This window comes from Oncorhynchus gorbuscha, linkage group LG04 (assembly GCF_021184085.1).
Source record: "Oncorhynchus gorbuscha isolate QuinsamMale2020 ecotype Even-year linkage group LG04, OgorEven_v1.0, whole genome shotgun sequence".
In the NCBI taxonomy this organism is placed as follows: domain Eukaryota; kingdom Metazoa; phylum Chordata; class Actinopteri; order Salmoniformes; family Salmonidae; genus Oncorhynchus; species Oncorhynchus gorbuscha.
In genome coordinates this window covers 75,439,218-75,458,384 of record NC_060176.1, presented here as the reverse complement: position 1 = coordinate 75,458,384, position 19,167 = coordinate 75,439,218, and the positions used below count along the sequence as shown (strand labels likewise).

The following is a 19,167-nucleotide window of genomic DNA, read 5'->3' as shown; positions in this document are numbered from 1 at the left end:
TGACTTGATTGATCATAATGATGGTCAATTTACTATTATCTGAAGTATTTCTCAGAATGATTAACATTTTGTGATGGTATCATTATCTGCTTTTAGTGTAAGTTAAATTTGACTTAGATGATAGCAACTTGCACGCACGCACGCACACGCACACACACTTTTTAGAAAGGGGAAGTTTTTACTCATAAATAACTCAATTATTCAGACTGGCAGTGGCTTATCTGAAAGCTGTTGTGATTGTTCTGCATTTTATTTGAGGAAATTGAAAGTGAAGTTAACAGTGATCTTGTGACTGAAACCTACTTTTAACACATCCGCTATTGAGAATCATCATATTCTTTCATCTTGTTCTCACAGCACCCACACATGACATAGCTATGGCATCTGACACAGCTCTGGGTCTGACAGCATTCAACTTGCTAGTTCTCTCCCTGCTCCACCAGTGTGGCCCTCACCCACTCACTCCTCCGAATAATGGACTTCGTAAGTGTCGCACCAACTTGTCCATTCCAGCCCTGGAGGTACTCCCAGGCGGGGGATGGGACAACCTGAGGAACATGGACATGGGTCGAGTCATGAACTTCAGCTTCTCCCAGTGCCAGACCACGGAGGATGGATTCTACCTCATCCCGGATGAGGTGTTTGTCATCCCACAGAAGCTCACTGGTGTGGAGACCAATTCTGAGATCATCAACACTTGGCTGGAACAGCGCAGCTCCACGTCTTTCTCAATCAACTCAGACGTGTCCTTCCTCTCCGTGCTCAATGCTAAGTTCTCCGTTGAGAATCAGCGGGTGAAGACTCACCAGGTCCATGGGAGCTCTGTCACCGCTCGTGTACAAGTGAGTTTCTCCATAAAGAAACAATACTTTTTTTATACAATTATTTATCAATTTAATATCATATACATTAATCTCGGCAATGATAAAAAATTATTCATGTTTTGACATAGTTTGTAGTAAGTCTCCCTTACTAGATTTTAAATAGAGAGAGTGGAATATCTATGTATCCATGTCGTGTTATTACAGTAATCCTGTCCTGGCTTTCTGAACAGTCAGTACTAGATAGTGTACCTTTTCTTAGTATAGTTTGATCTCTAGATTAGCAATTATGGACACCAAGCCTCAATGTTATTTCCTGGTTAAAGGTGAAATAAAAAAAACTGATTGCTCCCTTCCAGGTGCGTAACTTCCTATACACGGTAAAGGCTCACCCTGACTTCACTCTGGATGGCCGCTTTGCCCACCAGGCTGAGGAGATCGCAGACGCAATAGAAAACAACCAGACTCGACAGGCAGTGTATTTATCTGAGAAGATGGTGTTGGACTATGGAACCCATGTGATAACAAGTGTTGATGCAGGGGCCGCCTTAGTGCAAGAGGACTATCTCCGTTCATCTTATGTGTCCGACAGTGAGACGGCGAAGTTCTCTGTTTCGGCATCGGCAGGTCTTAACTTCTTTGATAAAGTCAAATTTGACATTGGCAGCAAGGACACACAAGAGACATCCGAGTCACATAGTTATCAGGGCAACATCACCTACTCCATTATACAGAGCCATGGTGGGGCTCCCTTCTACCCAGGCATCACTTTGCAGAAGTGGCAGGAGAGCACCAAGAACAACCTGGTGGGCATCGACCGGGCAGGACTGCCTCTGCACTACTTCCTCAACCGGATTACCTTCCCCGATCTCCCTGAACCAACCATCGGCAAACTGGCACTGTCTGTTAGTCAGGCCATCCAGCGCTACTATACCGTTAACACACACCCTGGCTGCGTTAAACCAGACTCCAAGAACTTCAACTTCCAAGCCAATATGGACGACAGCTCCTGCGAGGGTCCGGCCACCAACCTCAGCTTCGGTGGGGTGTTTCAGCAGTGCACCAAGCTCACTGGGGATGCAGACCCAATCTGCCAAGCCCTGGCTCAGAAGAACCCCGACACAGGCTCTTACTCATGTGGTCAGCCCTACAAAGCCACCCTGTTACGCTCTGAGGTGAGAGAGGAGAGCTACAGCTCGTATGAGTGCCACAGGCATTGCCATGGCTGCTGGCTGCTTTTAACCTGCTGCGACAATATCTGTGGAGATTCCTACCATGTCCGCTCCGCTCGCATTGACACCTACTGGTGCTCCACCAATGAGACAACCCCAGAGTACTCAGGATACCTCTTTGGGGGACTCTATAGCCCATCCCTGTTGAACCCTCTCACCAAAACTAAGAGCTGCCCTCCAAACTTCAACATTCAAATGAAGCTTCTGTCCAACGGTCTGATGATCTGCCTGAGCAATGACTATGAGACTTCCACCAGGTTTTCAGTCCCCTTTGGAGGCCTGTTCAGTTGCCAGTCTAACAACCCCCTTGCACAGGATCAACCCCGTTGCCCTCCCCAGTTCAGCCAGCACCTGGCTACTGTTAGTGATGGCTGCCAGGTGCTCTACTGTGTCCAGTCTGGCTTGTTCACAAGTGGCCAGCTGCTGCCTGTACGCTTGCCACCTTTCACCCGTCCTCCACTGATCAGCATGACTGCCACTAACACGGTGGCTGTGATGACCGAGGGAGATCGGGCGTGGGTCAGGGTGGGACAGACCAAGATGTGGAAGCTGGCCAAGCTGACAGAGATCCAGAGTATGGTGAAGGTGTTTGATCCAGCCTCGGGACAGATGACAGGGGGGCAGAAGTCTGGTGTGGCCTTTGGAGTAATTTGCTTGGTTGTCTTGGTGGTGGTTGGGGCTGTGCTGCTGGTGAGACGGAGGAGGGTCTCAAGGTTTGGGAGGGAGAGAGGATATGAGGAGATCCACAGCGAGGGGCAGAGTGAGGGAGGTGTGGAGAGTCAAGAAGAGCAGGGCTCTGAGACAATGACCCAGACCCTGTTGCCATGAGACCACATTCTACACAGTTTACATATTAAGAAGAAAACAGCTTTGAGATAACTGTGCTGTATTGTATAATCAACCTCTCACTCTTGCTTTCCCTTTACAATCAATAATCTCAAATACTGGCTAGGTATAAGATGGAAAATGTGCACAAATTTACTGCGACGCAAATGATTTAGAACAAGACACCAACGTGTTGGCAGCTTCCTGCCTTCACCAGGGATTTACTACACAATACATTAGTACACAACACAACGCAACACAACACAACAACACAACACAACACAACACAACACAACACAACACAACACAACACAACACAACACAACACAAAACAACACAACACAACACAACACAACACAATACAATACACCACAATACATACAACACAACACTGTTAATGAATGTATGGCAAAAAGGGTGAAAAAAAATCTATTGACCTATTTGTGATGTTTTTAGTTGAATGTTTATCCTGTGGTTTTGCTTTCTCTCTATCCATTGAGAATGTGTATCCTGTGGTTTTGCTTTCTCTCTATCCATTGAGAATGTGTATCCTGTGGTTTTGCTTTCTCTCTATCCATTGAGAATGTGTATCCTGTGGTTTTGCTTTCTCTCTATCCATTGAGAATGTTTATCCTGTGGTTTTGCTTTCTCTCTATCCATTGAGAATGTGTATCCTGTGGTTTTGCTTTCTCTCTATCCATTGAGAATGTGTATCCTGTGGTTTTGCTTTCTCTCTATCCATTGAGAATGTTTATCCTGTGGTTTTGCTTTCTCTCTATCCATTGAGAATGTTTATCCTGTGGTTTTGCTTTCTCTCTATCCATTGAGAATGTTTATCCTGTGGTTTTGCTTTCTCTCTATCCATTGAGAATGTGTATCCTGTGGTTTTGCTTTCTCTCTATCCATTGAGAATGTGTATCCTGTGGTTTTGCTTTCTCTCTATCCATTGAGAATGTGTATCCTGTGGTTTTGCTTTCTCTCTATCCATTGAGAATGTGTATCCTGTGGTTTTGCTTTCTCTCTATCCATTGAGAATGTGTATCCTGTGGTTTTGCTTTCTCTCTATCCATTGAGAATGTTTATCCTGTGGTTTTGCTTTCTCTCTATCCATTGAGAATGTTTATCCTGTGGTTTTGCTTTCTCTCTATCCATTGAGAATGTGTATCCTGAAATCGACAATGATTCAACAGCATTATAGTTTTCTGTTATAACATTTTAATTAGCTTGTGTATGTTTTTGGACATGAAAATAAAACAACTAACACAATATTCATTGAAGTTTACTCATCTTGTGAAATGTCACAAATGTCACAGCTGTACTTTAAAAGAGGCCAACAAGGGTTCGCTAAAGGACATTATAGTCTGGTGACCTCTAGCGTGTTTTCACAGACCTCGCAGTCCCCCTCAGAATATTTCTTCTCCTTCAAAAAGTATTTCTGTGGGGAAGTGGAATACATGCATGGACATGTAACCAAAGCAGGTCACATGTATATTTGATCAACTGTATAATCTCTCAAGACTCAAAGTGAGACTCATCATTGTCATTTTTTAATTTAATTTTTGTAAAATACTATTGCCTAATTTGCTATCACAACACATATCATCTTAAATCTTCCCCAATAAAGCCTTCCTAATATCCCCCTGAACATAAAAAGACAATGAAGAAGCTGAGGACAAGGAGTTGATTTTGTTATTAGTACACAGACAGACATAAATATACAGTCACACACACACACACACACACACACACACACACACACACACACACACACACACACACACACACACACACACACACACACACACACACACACACACACACACACACACACACACACACACACACACACACACACACACACACACACACACACACAGCTTCCCGTAAAGAGGCAGAATGCCCATGCCACTGAGTCTTGTGAAAACCTACCCCCACACTCCTCTGGGATTCATACTGTCAGCTTATGCACATCAAAACAAAACCACTCAGCCGTAGAAATCTGTCTAACCTCAGGAAGAGAGGCCTGGAGCAGGGGAAGTCTCTTAGCCACACAATGGACTTGACATTCAGCACAGCGAAGAAGAGTTCCCCACAGAACCAGATATAGAACCAAGTGTTGTTCGGTTCATAGATTCTTATGGATGTCAGGAGGAAGCAGCAAAACAATATTTTGTGCAGCAGCAGGCATTTCTTTACAAGAGAAGACGGGTGTGGTGAAATTCCAAAGGCAAAGCACTACTGCTCACTGAGAAGAGAGGGTGAGACGAAAACAAACGCAGTTGGATGATTAAAAGGTAGGAGTGCGTGTCGGCGAGTGTACACGGTTCTGTTTCCACTACAGCTGCAGGCAGAGCTGCAGTGAGATTTTGTGCTCCACTTAGCCTTTCAGTGTGGAGGGGGTTATTGGTGTGCCCTCATTTAGACACAAAACAAGAGTAGACCAATATACAACAACACTATATTATCTTTGATCTTTGGTAATCTTAGCCCCGTTTGTGAATCTGTATTTAATGTATGTTATTTGTAACACTTTTCTAGAAGGAGCAGAGGGGCTATGGAAGGGGGACTATGGAAGAGGGGCTATGGAAGGGGGACTATGGAAGAGGGGCTATGGAAGGGGGACTATGGAAGAGGGGCTATGGAAGGGGGGCTATGGAAGAGGGGCTATAGAAGAGGGGCTATGGAAGAGGGGCTATGGAGGGATGCTATGACAGAGGGGCTATGGAGGGTTGCTATGACAGAGGGGCTATGGCAGAGGGGCTATGGAGGGTTGCTATGACAGAGGGGCTATGGAGGGTTGCTATGACAGAGGGGCTATGGAGGGTTGCTATGACAGAGGGGCTATGGAGGGTTGCTATGACAGAGGGGCTATGGAAGAGGGGCTATGGAGGGTTGCTATGACAGAGGGGCTATGGAAGAGGGGCTATGGAAGGTTGCTATGGCAGAGAGGGCTATGGAGGGTTGCTATGGCAGAGGGGCTATGGAGGGTTGCTATGGCAGAGGGGCTATGGAGGGATGCTATGACAGAGGGGCTATGGAGGGTTGCTATGACAGAGGGGCTATGGAAGAGGGGCTATGGAGGGTTGCTATGACAGAGGGGCTATGGAGGGTTGCTATGACAGAGGGGCTATGACAGAGGGGCTATGGAGGGTTGCTATGGCAGAGGGGCTATGGAGGGTTGCTATGGAAGAGGGGCTATGACAGAGGGGCTATGGAGGGTTGCTATGGCAGAGGGGCTATGGAAGAGGGGCTATGGCAGAGGGACTATGGAAGAGGGGCTATGGAGGGTTGCTATGACAGAGGGGAAATGGCAGAGAGGCTATGGAAGAGGGGCTATGGAGGGTTGCTATGACAGAGGGGAAATGTCAGAGAGGCTATGGAAGAGGGGCTATGGACGAGGGGCTATGGAAGAGGGGCTATGGACGAGGGGCTATGGAAGAGGGGCTATGGAGGGTTGCTATGACAGAGGGGAAATGGCAGAGAGGCTATGGAAGAGAGGCTATGGAAGGGTTGCTATGGCAGAGGGGCTATGGCAGAGAGGCTATGGAAGAGAGGCTATGGAAGAGGGGCTATGGAAGGGTTGCTATGGCAGAGGGGCTATGGCAAGGGGCAATGGCAGAGAGGCTATGGAAGGGTTGCTATGGCAGAGGGGCTATGGAAGGGTTGCTATGGCAGAGGGGCTATGGAAGGGTTGCTATGGCAGAGGGGCTATGGAAGGGTTGCTATGGCAGAGAGGCTATGGAAGGGTTGCTATGGCAGAGAGGCTATGGAAGGGTTGCTATGGCAGAGAGGCTATGGAAGGGTTGCTATGGCAGAGGGGCTATGGAAGGGTTGCTATGGCAGAGGGTCTATGGAAGGGTTGCTATGGCAGAGAGGCTATGGAAGGGTTGCTATGGCAGAGGGTCTATGGAAGGGTTGCTATGGCAGAGGGGCTATGGAAGAGGGGCTATGGCAGAGGGGCTATGGAAGAGGGGCTATGGAGAGGGGCTATGGAAGAGGGGCTATGGACTATGGACGAGGGGCTATGGAAGAGGGGCTATGGAGGGTTGCTATGACAGAGGGGAAATGGCAGAGAGGCTATGGAAGAGAGGCTATGGAATGGTTGCTATGGCAGAGGGGCTATGGAAGGGTTGCTATGGCAGAGGGTCTATGGAAGGGTTGCTATGGCAGAGGGGCTATGGAAGAGAGGCTATGAAATGGTTGCTATGGACGAGGGGCTATGGAAGAGGGGCTATGGAGGGTTGCTATGACAGAGGGGAAATGGCAGAGAGGCTATGGAAGAGAGGCTGTGGAATGGTTGCTATGGCAGAGGGGCTATGGCAGAGAGGCTATGGAAGGGTTGCTATGGCAGAGGGGCTATGGAAGAGGGGCTATGGCAGAGAGGCTATGGAAGGGTTGCTATGGCAGAGAGGCTATGGAAGGGTTGCTATGGCAGAGAGGCTATGGAAGGGTTGCTATGGCAGAGGGGCTATGGAAGGGTTGCTATGGCAGAGGGTCTATGGAAGGGTTGCTATGGCAGAGGGGCTATGGAAGAGGGGCTATGGCAGAGAGGCTATGGAAGGGTTGCTATGGCAGAGGGGCTATGGAAGGGTTGCTATGGCAGAGAGGCTATGGAAGGGTTGCTATGGCAGAGAGGCTATGGAAGGGTTGCTATGGCAGAGAGGCTATGGAAGGGTTGCTATGGCAGAGAGGCTATGGAAGGGTTGCTATGGCAGAGGGTCTATGGAAGGGTTGCTATGGCAGAGGGGCTATGGAAGAGAGGCTATGGAATGGTTGCTATGGCAGAGGGGCTATGGCAGAGAGGCTATGGAAGGGTTGCTATGGCAGAGGGGCTATGGAAGGGTTGCTATGGCAGAGACGCTATGGAAGGGTTGCTATGGCAGAGGGTCTATGGAAGGGTTGCTATGGCAGAGGGGCTATGGAAGAGGGGCTATGGCAGAGGGGCTATGGAAGAGGGGCTATGGACGAGGGGCTATGGACGAGGGGCTATGGACGAGGGGCTATGGAGGGTTGCTATGACAGAGGGGAAATGGCAGAGAGGCTATGGAAGAGAGGCTATGGAATGGTTGCTATGGCAGAGGGGCTATGGAAGGGTTGCTATGGCAGAGGGTCTATGGAAGGGTTGCTATGGCAGAGGGGCTATGGAAGAGAGGCTATGGAATGGTTGCTATGGACGAGGGGCTATGGAGGGTTGCTATGACAGAGGGGAAATGGCAGAGAGGCTATGGAAGAGAGGCTATGGAATGGTTGCTATGGCGGAGGGGCTATGGAAGGGTTGCTATGGCAGAGGGTCTATGGAAGGGTTGCTATGGCAGAGGGGCTATGGAAGAGGGGCTATGGAAGAGGGGCTATGGACGAGGGGCTATGGAAGAGGGGCTATGGAAGAGGGGCTATGGAAGAGGGGCTATGGAGGGTTGCTATGACAGAGGGGAAATGGCAGAGAGGCTATGGAAGAGAGGCTATGGAATGGTTGCTATGGCAGAGGGGCTATGGAAGGGTTGCTATGGCAGAGGGTCTATGGAAGGGTTGCTATGGCAGAGGGGCTATGGAAGAGAGGCTATGGAATGGTTGCTATGGACGAGGGGCTATGGAAGAGGGGCTATGGAGGGTTGCTATGACAGAGGGGAAATGGCAGAGAGGCTATGGAAGAGAGGCTATGGAATGGTTGCTATGGCAGAGGGGCTATGGAAGGGTTGCTATGGCAGAGGGGCTATGGAAGAGAGGCTATGGAATGGTTGCTATGGACGAGGGGCTATGGAAGAGGGGCTATGGAGGGTTGCTATGACAGAGGGGAAATGGCAGAGAGGCTATGGAAGAGAGGCTGTGGAATGGTTGCTATGGCAGAGGGGCTATGGCAGAGAGGCTATGGAAGGGTTGCTATGGCAGAGGGGCTATGGAAGAGGGGCTATGGCAGAGAGGCTATGGAAGGGTTGCTATGGCAGAGAGGCTATGGAAGGGTTGCTATGGCAGAGAGGCTATGGAAGGGTTGCTATGGAAGGGTTGCTATGGCAGAGGGTCTATGGAAGGGTTGCTATGGCAGAGGGGCTATGGAAGAGGGGCTATGGCAGAGAGGCTATGGAAGGGTTGCTATGGCAGAGGGGCTATGGAAGGGTTGCTATGGCAGAGGGGCTATGGAAGGGTTGCTATGGCAGAGGGGCTATGGAAGGGTTGCTATGGCAGAGAGGCTATGGAAGGGTTGCTATGGCAGAGAGGCTATGGAAGGGTTGCTATGGCAGAGAGGCTATGGAAGGGTTGCTATGGCAGAGAGGCTATGGAAGGGTTGCTATGGCAGAGAGGCTATGGAAGGGTTGCTATGGCAGAGGGTCTATGGAAGGGTTGCTATGGCAGAGGGGCTATGGAAGAGAGGCTATGGAATGGTTACTATGGCAGAGGGGCTATGGCAGAGAGGCTATGGAAGGGTTGCTATGGCAGAGGGGCTATGGAAGAGGGGCTATGGCAGAGGGGCTATGGAAGAGGGGCTATGGCAGAGAGGCTATGGAAGGGTTGCTATGGCAGAGGGGCTATGGAAGGGTTGCTATGGCAGAGAGGCTATGGAAGGGTTGCTATGGCAGAGGGGCTATGGCAGAGAGGCTATGGAAGAGAGGCTATGGAAGAGGGGCTATGGAAGGGTTGCTATGGCAGAGGGGCTATGGCAGAGGGGCTATGGCAGAGGGGCTATGTAAGAGAGGCTATGGAAGGGTTGCTATGGCAGAGGGGCTATGGAAGGGTTGCTATGGCAGAGGGGCTATGGAAGGGTTGCTATGGCAGAGGGGCTATGGAAGGGTTGCTATGGCAGAGGGGCTATGGAAGGGTTGCTATGGCAGAGAGGCTATGGAAGGGTTGCTATGGCAGAGAGGCTATGGAAGGGTTGCTATGGCAGAGAGGCTATGGAAGGGTTGCTATGGCAGAGGGGCTATGGAAGGGTTGCTATGGCAGAGGGTCTATGGAAGGGTTGCTATGGCAGAGAGGCTATGGAAGGGTTGCTATGGCAGAGAGGCTATGGAAGGGTTGCTATGGCAGAGAGGCTGTGGAAGGGTTGCTATGGCAGAGGGGCTATGGAAATATTAAAATAGTTATGTTTTGATTTAGAAGATGTCGTGAAACATCACTCAGCATCTCATTGCATTGTGGAGGCATTTACATTTTTAAAGAATGTAGACACTGTTTACAGTACAAGAAATGATAATGATAATAACCTCTGTAAATTCCAGGAACCATGGCATTCCGAAGTCTCTTCCTTTATACCTTGAGTCTGCCCGTCCTGGTGCAGATGCCCAGCAGCAGAGCCTGTAGGACTGGATCGGGGTCAGAGTGTGAGAAAGCCCCCTTTGTGCCTGGCTACAACCTGGCGGGGGAGGGCTTCGACGTGGTCAGGATGCGTCGTAAAGGGGCCTACGTCATCAACGTCAAAGCCCACCTGTCTGACAACCACACATGTGTTCTCTGTGAGAACCGCTTCCAGGAGGGACAGATCCAGAGGTTGCCTTCTGCCGTGCTGGACTGGCGTCCATTGAGCCGCTGCAGCAAGCAGCTATCCAGTGCCCTGCACCACTCGGTGGACTCCCTACTACGTAGCTCGAGCTCCCTCATCAACAACAACTGGGGTATGGACCTGAGGCTAGAGACTTATGGCAAGGCAGTGCTGGGGGGCAGCCGCTCCGAAATGGCCAAGTTTGCCAGATCCCAGCACAGTGTGGACAAGGCCACTTTTGCTACCCATGAGATCAGCTGTACATACTACAGGTAGGGGAAGGGCTTTATTGTTGACAGATGTTTTCTAATCTACCTCACTGTCACCTAATATATTCAATATCTATGCTGAGGTTAATCTGTGTCGTTCTATTTGCATGAATTATTACAACGCATATGATATCATCATGACAACTTACTGAATCACTAGTCATTGCAGTATACAGTTTCGTCTATCCTGGGGTCCCAGATCTGTTCGTGCTGTACTTCAAACATCTATGGTGGGTGTCATGCCAAACATGACCATGAGAGTTGACATGAGACAGCACAAGCAGATCTGGGACCAGGCTGAGTATTCTCAATGAAAAGGGGTTGATGTAGATCCACGTGCCCAGTTGTTGATTTTCCAGTTACAGGCTGGCAGACCACCCGGACCTCAGCGCTGAATTTGCTAAACATCTCAAGAGACTGCCACAGGAGCTTGACAACAAGAGCAAATTGCTGTACCGGCGGTTGATCGACACGTACGGCACCCATTACATCCGTCAGGTACAGCTGGGTGGTAGGGTGAGGCGCGTCACTGCCTTCCGCACCTGCCTGGCCACCCTGAAGGGCTTCTCCGAGTCCGAGATAAAGACCTGCTTAAATGTTGAGCTGAAAATGGCCTTAGGATTCCTCCCAGCAAACGCGTCCTTCTCCAACAAATGTGATGCCCTCCTAAAGGGGAACATGAGCATGGGTTTCTACCAGGGGTTTATGAGCCACAAGATTGAGGTTCTTGGAGGGGAAAAGTATTTTCCCGATATCTTGTACCACCAGGACCCGTCCGAAGCATACCATAGCTGGATGAACAGCTTGCATGATAATCCAGATGTGGTCTCCTATGCTATATTCCCCCTGCACAACCTGGTTGATGATCCAGAGGTTAGTGCCAACCTGAGGAGCATGGTGACAGAGTACATTGACGAGAACAAGCTTCCTGTAGACCAGGGGGAATTCAAAACCTGCTCCCCGACCCCTAACCTCGATCACAACTGTTGTCCTCTACGGGCAGGACGCGGGACTCTCAGGGTAATGGTCCACAGAGCCGCAGGTTTGAGAGCAGATACCTTCACAAAGACGGATGGCTATGTTAAAATATGGTACAATGGCATGTATGAGGAAACAGATACTGTCATGGATGATAATGATCCGGTATGGAATGCCACGTACAACTTTGGCTCAGTGGAGTTTGGTCATCAGCTGCTGTTCGAAGTTTGGGACAGAGATGTGATTTACAATGACATGGCAGGAAGATGTTTGGTCTTCCCTGAACAAGGAACTCATTCACACAGCTGTCAGCTGAAGAAAGGGGTTCTGCACTTCACCTACAGCTCTGATTGTGACGCCCACTTAACAGGCTATAGGTGTGGACGGTACTCTCCTAGTACATAAAGTGTTGGATTAAAAAAACCACCTGGGTCGTATTCATTAGTGCACACCGTAGCAAAACATTTTGCAACGGACACACACACAGACACACACACACGCACTTCTTATTTGACAATAATAAGAGTGTTGGTCAAAATGTTGATGTGTTCCAACCCTGGCCTGTATCAATAATTGGTGTTTATTTTTGAATAAGGCCGGGATTCAATAAAAAAGTGCATTTTTGGAGTGTTGCCATTAAAGTCAATGATCCAGCTTCAGTTCACAGAGATCAGATTATCGGCAATAGCTGCAAATGTCTGCTAATGTGGAAATAACCTTAAATGTCAAGTGAGCTACAATGTGCAATCGGGGTTGAATCCCAGCCTTAGTCAACCTTTCTTTATTCCTGTATCTATTATATACTTAGAAAACCAATAAAGTAGATGAACAGAAGTATTCACGTCTCAGCTTTTTGTTCAGTAATGAACACAACAATGATTTATTGTTTGGTCACATCCAGGTGAATCTACCATTGTAAAATCAGTTACAACAAACACTGCCATATAATATTTTTTTCGTGCTCTATATTCACATGCACCATCAGGATAAATCCATCTGATTTCAATCACTTCTTTACAGCACCCCTTTTGATTTGAATGAAACCTTCCATACTTATGTACCCATTGTAGAAGTGCTCAGAAAGTGACTCTATGGACCTGAATGAATTCAAGACATAAAGGAAAAGGATGATATCATTTAAAGCTTCAAAACAGGGTTGTCAAACTCTTTTATCATTTATAGATAAAAAAAAAAAAAATTACTTGTCATTTTATAGCCTTAAACGTCAATTAGGCCGATCTAAAAACGCGGTAAAATTTGCTTTTGTATCGTCATTTGTTTTTGTGTGTGGGGGGGTTTGCATAATCTGAGGTTTTGTGACACGCCCACCATCGGCTGAGACAACATGCCCTTCACGTTTTGGCTGATAACTGTACAAAATGGTCATCAAATATACATTTTGACTTTCAAATGGCACTACAACGATGGTTGGCGGACCACACATCAGAGATTGTTGCCTTGAATGGAAATATCTGTTGTTTTACAATACACAGTCAATTCTACATAGGAAAACTATTGAAATCCTAGAAATATAGATACTAGAATAGACATGACCATGACATTCGACGGTGGGTGGACCGGCAGCCATCTTTGTGGTAGTAATTCAACTGTAAATTATTTCATTTCTATGATTGAAATGACACCAATCCTGTACTCAAGTTGTGTCTCTCAACCAATGTCGGGCACAAAAACACAAAAACCTCAGATTATATAAAGTAGGTAAACTACAACATATGCGAATCTGAAAAAAATCTAAGTTGACGAGATTTTAGATAACTGACATTCAAAAGGTAAAAAAATAATAATTTGTATTAATAAAAAAATACATATACAGTATATATACAATATATATATATATACACACACAGTACCAGTCAAAAGTTTGGACACACCTACTCATTCAAGGGTTTTTCTTTATTTGTACTATGTTCTGCATTGTAGAATAATAGTGCGCCTCCCGGGTGGCGCAGTGGTTAAGGGCGCTGTACTGCAGCGCCAGCTGTGCCATCAGAGTCCCTGGGTTTGCGCCCAGGCTCTTGTAACCGGCCGCGACCGGGAGGTCCGTGGGGCGACGCACAATTGGCCTAGCGTGGTTAGGGAGGGCTTGGTCGGTAGGGATGTCCTTGTCTCATCGCGCACCAGCGACTCCTGTGGCGGGCCTGGCGCAGTGAGCGCTAGCCAAGGTTGCCAGGTACACGGTGTTTCCTCCGGCACATTGGTGCGGCTGGCTTCCGGGTTGGATGTGCGCTGTGTTAAGAAGCAGTACGGCTGGTTGGGTTGTGTATCGGAGGACGCATGACTTTCAACCTTCGTCTCTCCCGAGCCCATACGGGAGTTGTAGCGATGAGACAACTAAAACAATTGAATACCATGAAATTGGGGAGAAAAAAAAAAAAAAAAAAAGATGAACTATGAAATAACAGAATATATTTCATATTTGAGATTCTTCAAAGTAGCTTTGCATTCTCTCAACCAGCTTCATGAGGTAGTCACCTGGAATGCATTTCAATTAACAGGTGTGCCTAGTTAAAAGTTCATTTGTGGAATTTCTTTCCTTTTTAATGTGTTGGAACCAATCAGTACAGAAGATAGCCCTATTTAGTAAAATACCAAGTCCACACTATGACAAGAACAGCTCAAATAAGCAAAGAGTCCATCATGACTTTAAGACATAAAGGTCAGTCAATCCAGTAAATCTCAAGAACTTTGAACGTTTCTTCAAGTTTAGTCGCAAAAAACATCAAGCGCTATGATGAAACTCGCTTTCATGAGGACCGCCACAGGAAAGGAAGACCCAGAGTTACCTCTGCTGCAGAGGGTAAGTTCATTAGAATTGTCAGCTTCAGAAATTGCAGCCCAAATAAATGCTCCACAAAGTTCAAGTAACAGACACATCTCAACATCAACTGTTCAGAGGAGACTGCGTGAATCAGGCCTTCATGGTCGAATTGCTGCAAAGAAACCACTACTCAAGGACACCAATAAGAAGGGACTTGCTTGGGCCAAGAAACATGAGCAATGGACATTAGACTGGTGGAAATCTGTCCTTTGGTCTGATGAGTCTTTGTAAGATTCAGAGTAGGTGAACATATGATCTCTGCATGTGTGGTTCCCACCGTAAAGCATGGAGGAGAAGGTGTGATGGTGTGGGGGTGCTTTGCTGGTGACACTGTTTGTGATTAACTTAGAATTTAAGACACACTTAACCAGCATGGCTACCACAGCATTCTGCAGAGATACACAATCCCGTCTTGTTTAAGCTTAGTAGGACTTGTTGTTTTTTCAACAGGACAATGACCCAACACACCTCCAGGCTGTGTAAGGACTCTTTGACCAAGAAGGAGAGTGATGGAGTGCTGCATCAGATGACCTGACCTATACTATCACCCGTCCTCAACCCAATTGAGATGGTTTGGGATGAGTTGGACCGCAGAGTGAAAGAAAAGCAATCAATCAGCCAACAAGTGCTCAGCATGTGGGAACTCCTTCAAGACTTTTGGAAAAGCATTCCAGGTGAAGCTGGTTGAGAGAATGCCAGGAGTGTGCAAAGCTGTCATCAAGGCAAAGGTTGGCTCCTTTGAAGAATCTCAAATATAAAATATATTTTGATTTGTTTAACACTTTTTTGGTTAATACATGATTCCATATGTGTTATTTCATAGTTGATGTCTTCACTATTTTTCTACAATGTAGAAAATAGTAAAAAATAAGGGAAAACCCTTGAATGAGTAGGTGTGTCAAGACTTTTGACTGGTACTGTATATATTTATATAAAATATTTTGACAACCCTGTTTGTAAGCTTTTAAATAATATCAACCTCAACAGTTTCTGTTTTCCAGTGATGAAGACATGCTATGGTAGGGTTTGCAAAATGGGTCAACTTTGAGCACCTCCTATCTCCTGAATGTTTTGGTATTCAGGTCCCAGAAAACAGTTTCTGACCACTTCTTCCATGGGCAAACATGTATGCAAAGTTTTGATTTAAATCAACATGGATTCTGTCAAAAAGTGATTGGATTCATGTGGATTTACCAATCAACTAAATCCACAGATCTCTATAGTTGTACTTTGACTGGTCACGATGTACTCTAGTGCAGGCCTACTAGCAAAGATGTTTTATAACTAACCCAAGATAGCCTGTCATTTTCAATGGGAGCAAATTAATCATTGTGTGCAGAACAAGCAAGGAAGTGGGCAGAGTCAAGCAGGAGCTAGTGAGATCCTATTGGCACGTTCTAGCATGTAGTTTTCCCATTAGGGAACGCCTAATCTGTGAAGTGCACATTTGCAATAGCTGAATTCACCCTTGCACTCCTTCTAAACAATGTAATTCTTTGAAACTTTTTGCAAAAAGTAAAAAACATGTTGCCGACTTTGTTTGTAACATGTTTTTGTTTTGGGAACAGAAAACTGTACTGAGATCTAATGTTTCATCAATGACAAAATGTGCAGAATGTCTGGGTGGAAATGCCAACCAGATGTTTCTGATTTATACATCCGGTTGGACATCTGGCTCATTGTTCTAGCTGAGCTACTAGTCCATTTCACCCATCTCCTGTTCAAAGGTATCATTTTAGCTCTTTCATTTCAGCTCTCTCATTTCCTGTCAAAGTAAAAAATATTATATAGTATATATTATATTAGTCTTTCACAAGATCACAATCTTTCACAATGAACAAGTAATTCACAATAATACTCAAATTAGGTATGGTAATCGAGATTAGTCTTTCAGGGTCAAATACTTAAGTAGGCATAGCAATAAACTCAACGTTTATTTGTTCTGTAGATACAGGACAGTTCACATAGCACAACTAAATAGTAGCCATACATTCAGTAATGGCAGTGTAGTGGAATACAGGGAATACTTGTACAGAGGTGCAATAGAGGCAGCAGTGGTGTGGGTGTAGACATGCGCAGAGTCATCCTGTGACAAGAACATGGACATAATAGATACTTTATTGTCCATTGATTAGAACGGAAATGTGAATTCCGCTTTTCCCAACACCCTGCAGTGCAGCACCACTGGGTGGAGAACAATTGTGGGGGGGGGGGGGTTAAGTGCCTTGCTCAAGGGTACAAGGGCAGGAGATGATACATGGGAGAGTTCCAGCTGCCAGTTCAGTTCCACACCCATTGTTGTGTCGCCCTAGGTTTGAATCACTGTAGTCATGGCAGCAGACCCATTGTTGTGTCGCCCTAGGTTTGAATCACTGTAGTCATGGCAGCAGACCCATTCATCACCCCTGTAAGAGTCCTAGAGCAGTGCTTCCTTATCCTGGTCCTCCTAGGGACCCAAAGAGGGGCACATTTTTGTTTATGCCTTCGCACTACACATCTGAATCAAATCATCAAAGCTTGATACATTGATCACTTGAATCAGCTGTGTAGTGTTATGACAAACATAAGAATGTGCCCCCCTTTGGATTCCGGGACCAGAATGGAGAAACAAGAGGCTGGAGAGGCAGAACAGCTGCAGGAAGGTTGCTGGTTAAAGCCCAGGGCCGGGCAACACAGAAATGGGAGTGGACCAGAACTGGCAGGTGGAAGGCTGCTGGTCATTGATCACATGTACCATCTCTTGACATTGTGCCCTTGAGCAAGGCACCTAAACCTCCAAAATTGTTCTCTGTCCAGGGGATCTGCACTGCTGCAGACCCTGTGTCAACTTGCTTGTATTTCTTGCTGTTGGGAAAGGGAGAGGACACATTTTCCTTCCAACCAATGGGTTGTAAGGTGGTATTAAATTCCTCTTTGAAGTCATCTACATCTCTATCCTGCAGATCTAGAGAGGGATAGACAGCGCTGAGAACGTAAGCCGGCTCCCCATGTAGTCCACTCCAGGAACAAATACGTCTACCATCAAAACAATTACAAATAAACGAGAACAAATTAGATTCCCCTGCACAGGCATTTGTTGAAATATATCAGCACAATGTTGGTGGGACACATTTCACTTTGTTAATGACCCACAAACCCCCAAGATGAATATAAATTGCTAGCCTAGGTAGCCAATAGTGGCTAATGAATTGCCAAATCGTCCTCTAAGTTACTCAACCTCATGCATGCCACTTTCCTCCCCCCAGATTTCAGTCTTAAAATAGCTCGTAAACAAGATTTACATTTCAATTTTAAAAAGTGTGGTATTGTTCTCAATCCACCCTTGATTCAGAATAGACCATTTTCATAGTAATGGCGCTTGGTTCAATAGTTATTCATGAGAGAAAACTGAATATCCAATGTATACCATGGCATTGTTGAATATTAGTTTCTGATTGGCTTGAAGGACATTCTAGAGAGAGCATTATTTCCCTATAATGCATGTGATAATTCAATGGCTATGAAGTCCATTCTTGGTCCGTGTATGTTTTGTTATTTTGATTTCCGAATCAAAACAGAGCTTGTTTTATGTGTTAGTGTCAAAATTGGACATGGAAATAATGGAAAACAAATATCAAAGAAATGTATTACATTTTTTTTTTCATACCCGGAAGTACACACCCCCTCATAGGATATTCAGAGTTTAGGGGGTGTGTCTACAGCCTAGGTTGGCAACACAAAGAAAGGATTAGACTGTGTGAGTGTGACAAGGAAGATAAAATACTCATGTTAGCTAAGATGAAGAGCTTATTATGAAGTTAGCATGCCAATAAACTCAACTACAACTGAACAAAGTTGTCTTGAAATAGCTGGCTAGTTAGTACTAACTGGCTACTGACTCACTAGCAGGCTGGCTAGCTTGCCCTACCTGGTTACTGGCTATAGTCATGCAAGTTAGTAGAAGTTTTGAAACTGCAGTTGACTGTGGTATGTTGGATGCAGTGATTGTAGATTAAAATGAGGTATACTGCACTCAAACTACAGTTACACTGCAAAGTACTGCAGTAAAAAAAGTCATTTTGGACGCAGAAGTTGCAGCATACTGTAGTTATACTGCACTCTTTCTTAACGTAACAAAATGTGGAAAAAGTCTAGGGGTCTGAATACTTTCCAAATGCACTGTAGCTCTCGTCTAGCAAATAGATAGTTGTTTTGGCTGTATAGCATCATTTAATAAGATTACCAACGGATAGCTAGGATATATCAGTCAGCAAACCACTGTTCCTAGGCCGTCATTGAAAATAAGAATAATAAGAAGAATTAATTAACTGACTTGCCTAGTTAAATAAAGGTAAAATAAAAATAAAATAAATAAATACAATTTACGGTAACAGCAGTTCATTAACAAGTCAAGGCACACTAAATCTTATAATTGAGAAATCTTGCCCTTTCTTGGTACTGTGGCACGGTATGGGCAGCTTTAAATCAATTAATTAATGGATAATAGATTCATAAAATGGAGTTAGAAGGGTGGCCTACTTTGAAAGGACAGGAAGTGTTGGCCATGTTCATGTTCCCCATTGCTCCATTTGAACTCGGAAAACAAAATATCAAAACATACATGGTCAGTAATCTTACCTCAGGAAACTTGATTTCATTTGTCCATGAAGAAGGCTAATTATCCTGACCGCTGTAACGACATTAGACACAAGTGTTCTGTCAATCTTCAAGATCAACATAAATTCCTGCACTT

The 19,167-nt window shown here is 45.9% G+C and overlaps 2 protein-coding genes across 3 annotated transcripts; both read left to right on the top strand.

Moving 5' to 3' along the window:
- The first annotated feature begins 329 nt into the window (after positions 1–329).
- Positions 330–4,146, top strand: mpeg1.1 (macrophage expressed 1, tandem duplicate 1). The gene is made up of 2 exons (XM_046348097.1): positions 330–842; positions 1,181–4,146. The coding sequence occupies exons 1-2, from the start codon at positions 378–380 to the stop codon at positions 2,879–2,881; spliced, it is 2,166 nt and encodes a 721-aa protein (XP_046204053.1). The 5' UTR covers positions 330–377; the 3' UTR covers positions 2,882–4,146.
- A 659-nt stretch (positions 4,147–4,805) lies between these two features.
- Positions 4,806–12,422, top strand: prf1.5 (perforin 1.5). Of its 2 annotated transcripts, none has more exons than XM_046345447.1 (3): positions 4,806–5,172; positions 10,090–10,621; positions 10,984–12,422. In XM_046345447.1, the coding sequence occupies exons 2-3, from the start codon at positions 10,095–10,097 to the stop codon at positions 11,999–12,001; spliced, it is 1,545 nt and encodes a 514-aa protein (XP_046201403.1). In that variant the 5' UTR covers positions 4,806–5,172; positions 10,090–10,094; the 3' UTR covers positions 12,002–12,422. The 2 variants fall into 2 exon arrangements, with proteins under 2 accessions (XP_046201403.1, XP_046201402.1); XM_046345446.1 differs by having other exon boundaries at positions 4,807–5,172; positions 10,978–12,422.
- Positions 12,423–19,167: the final 6,745 nt, after the last annotated feature.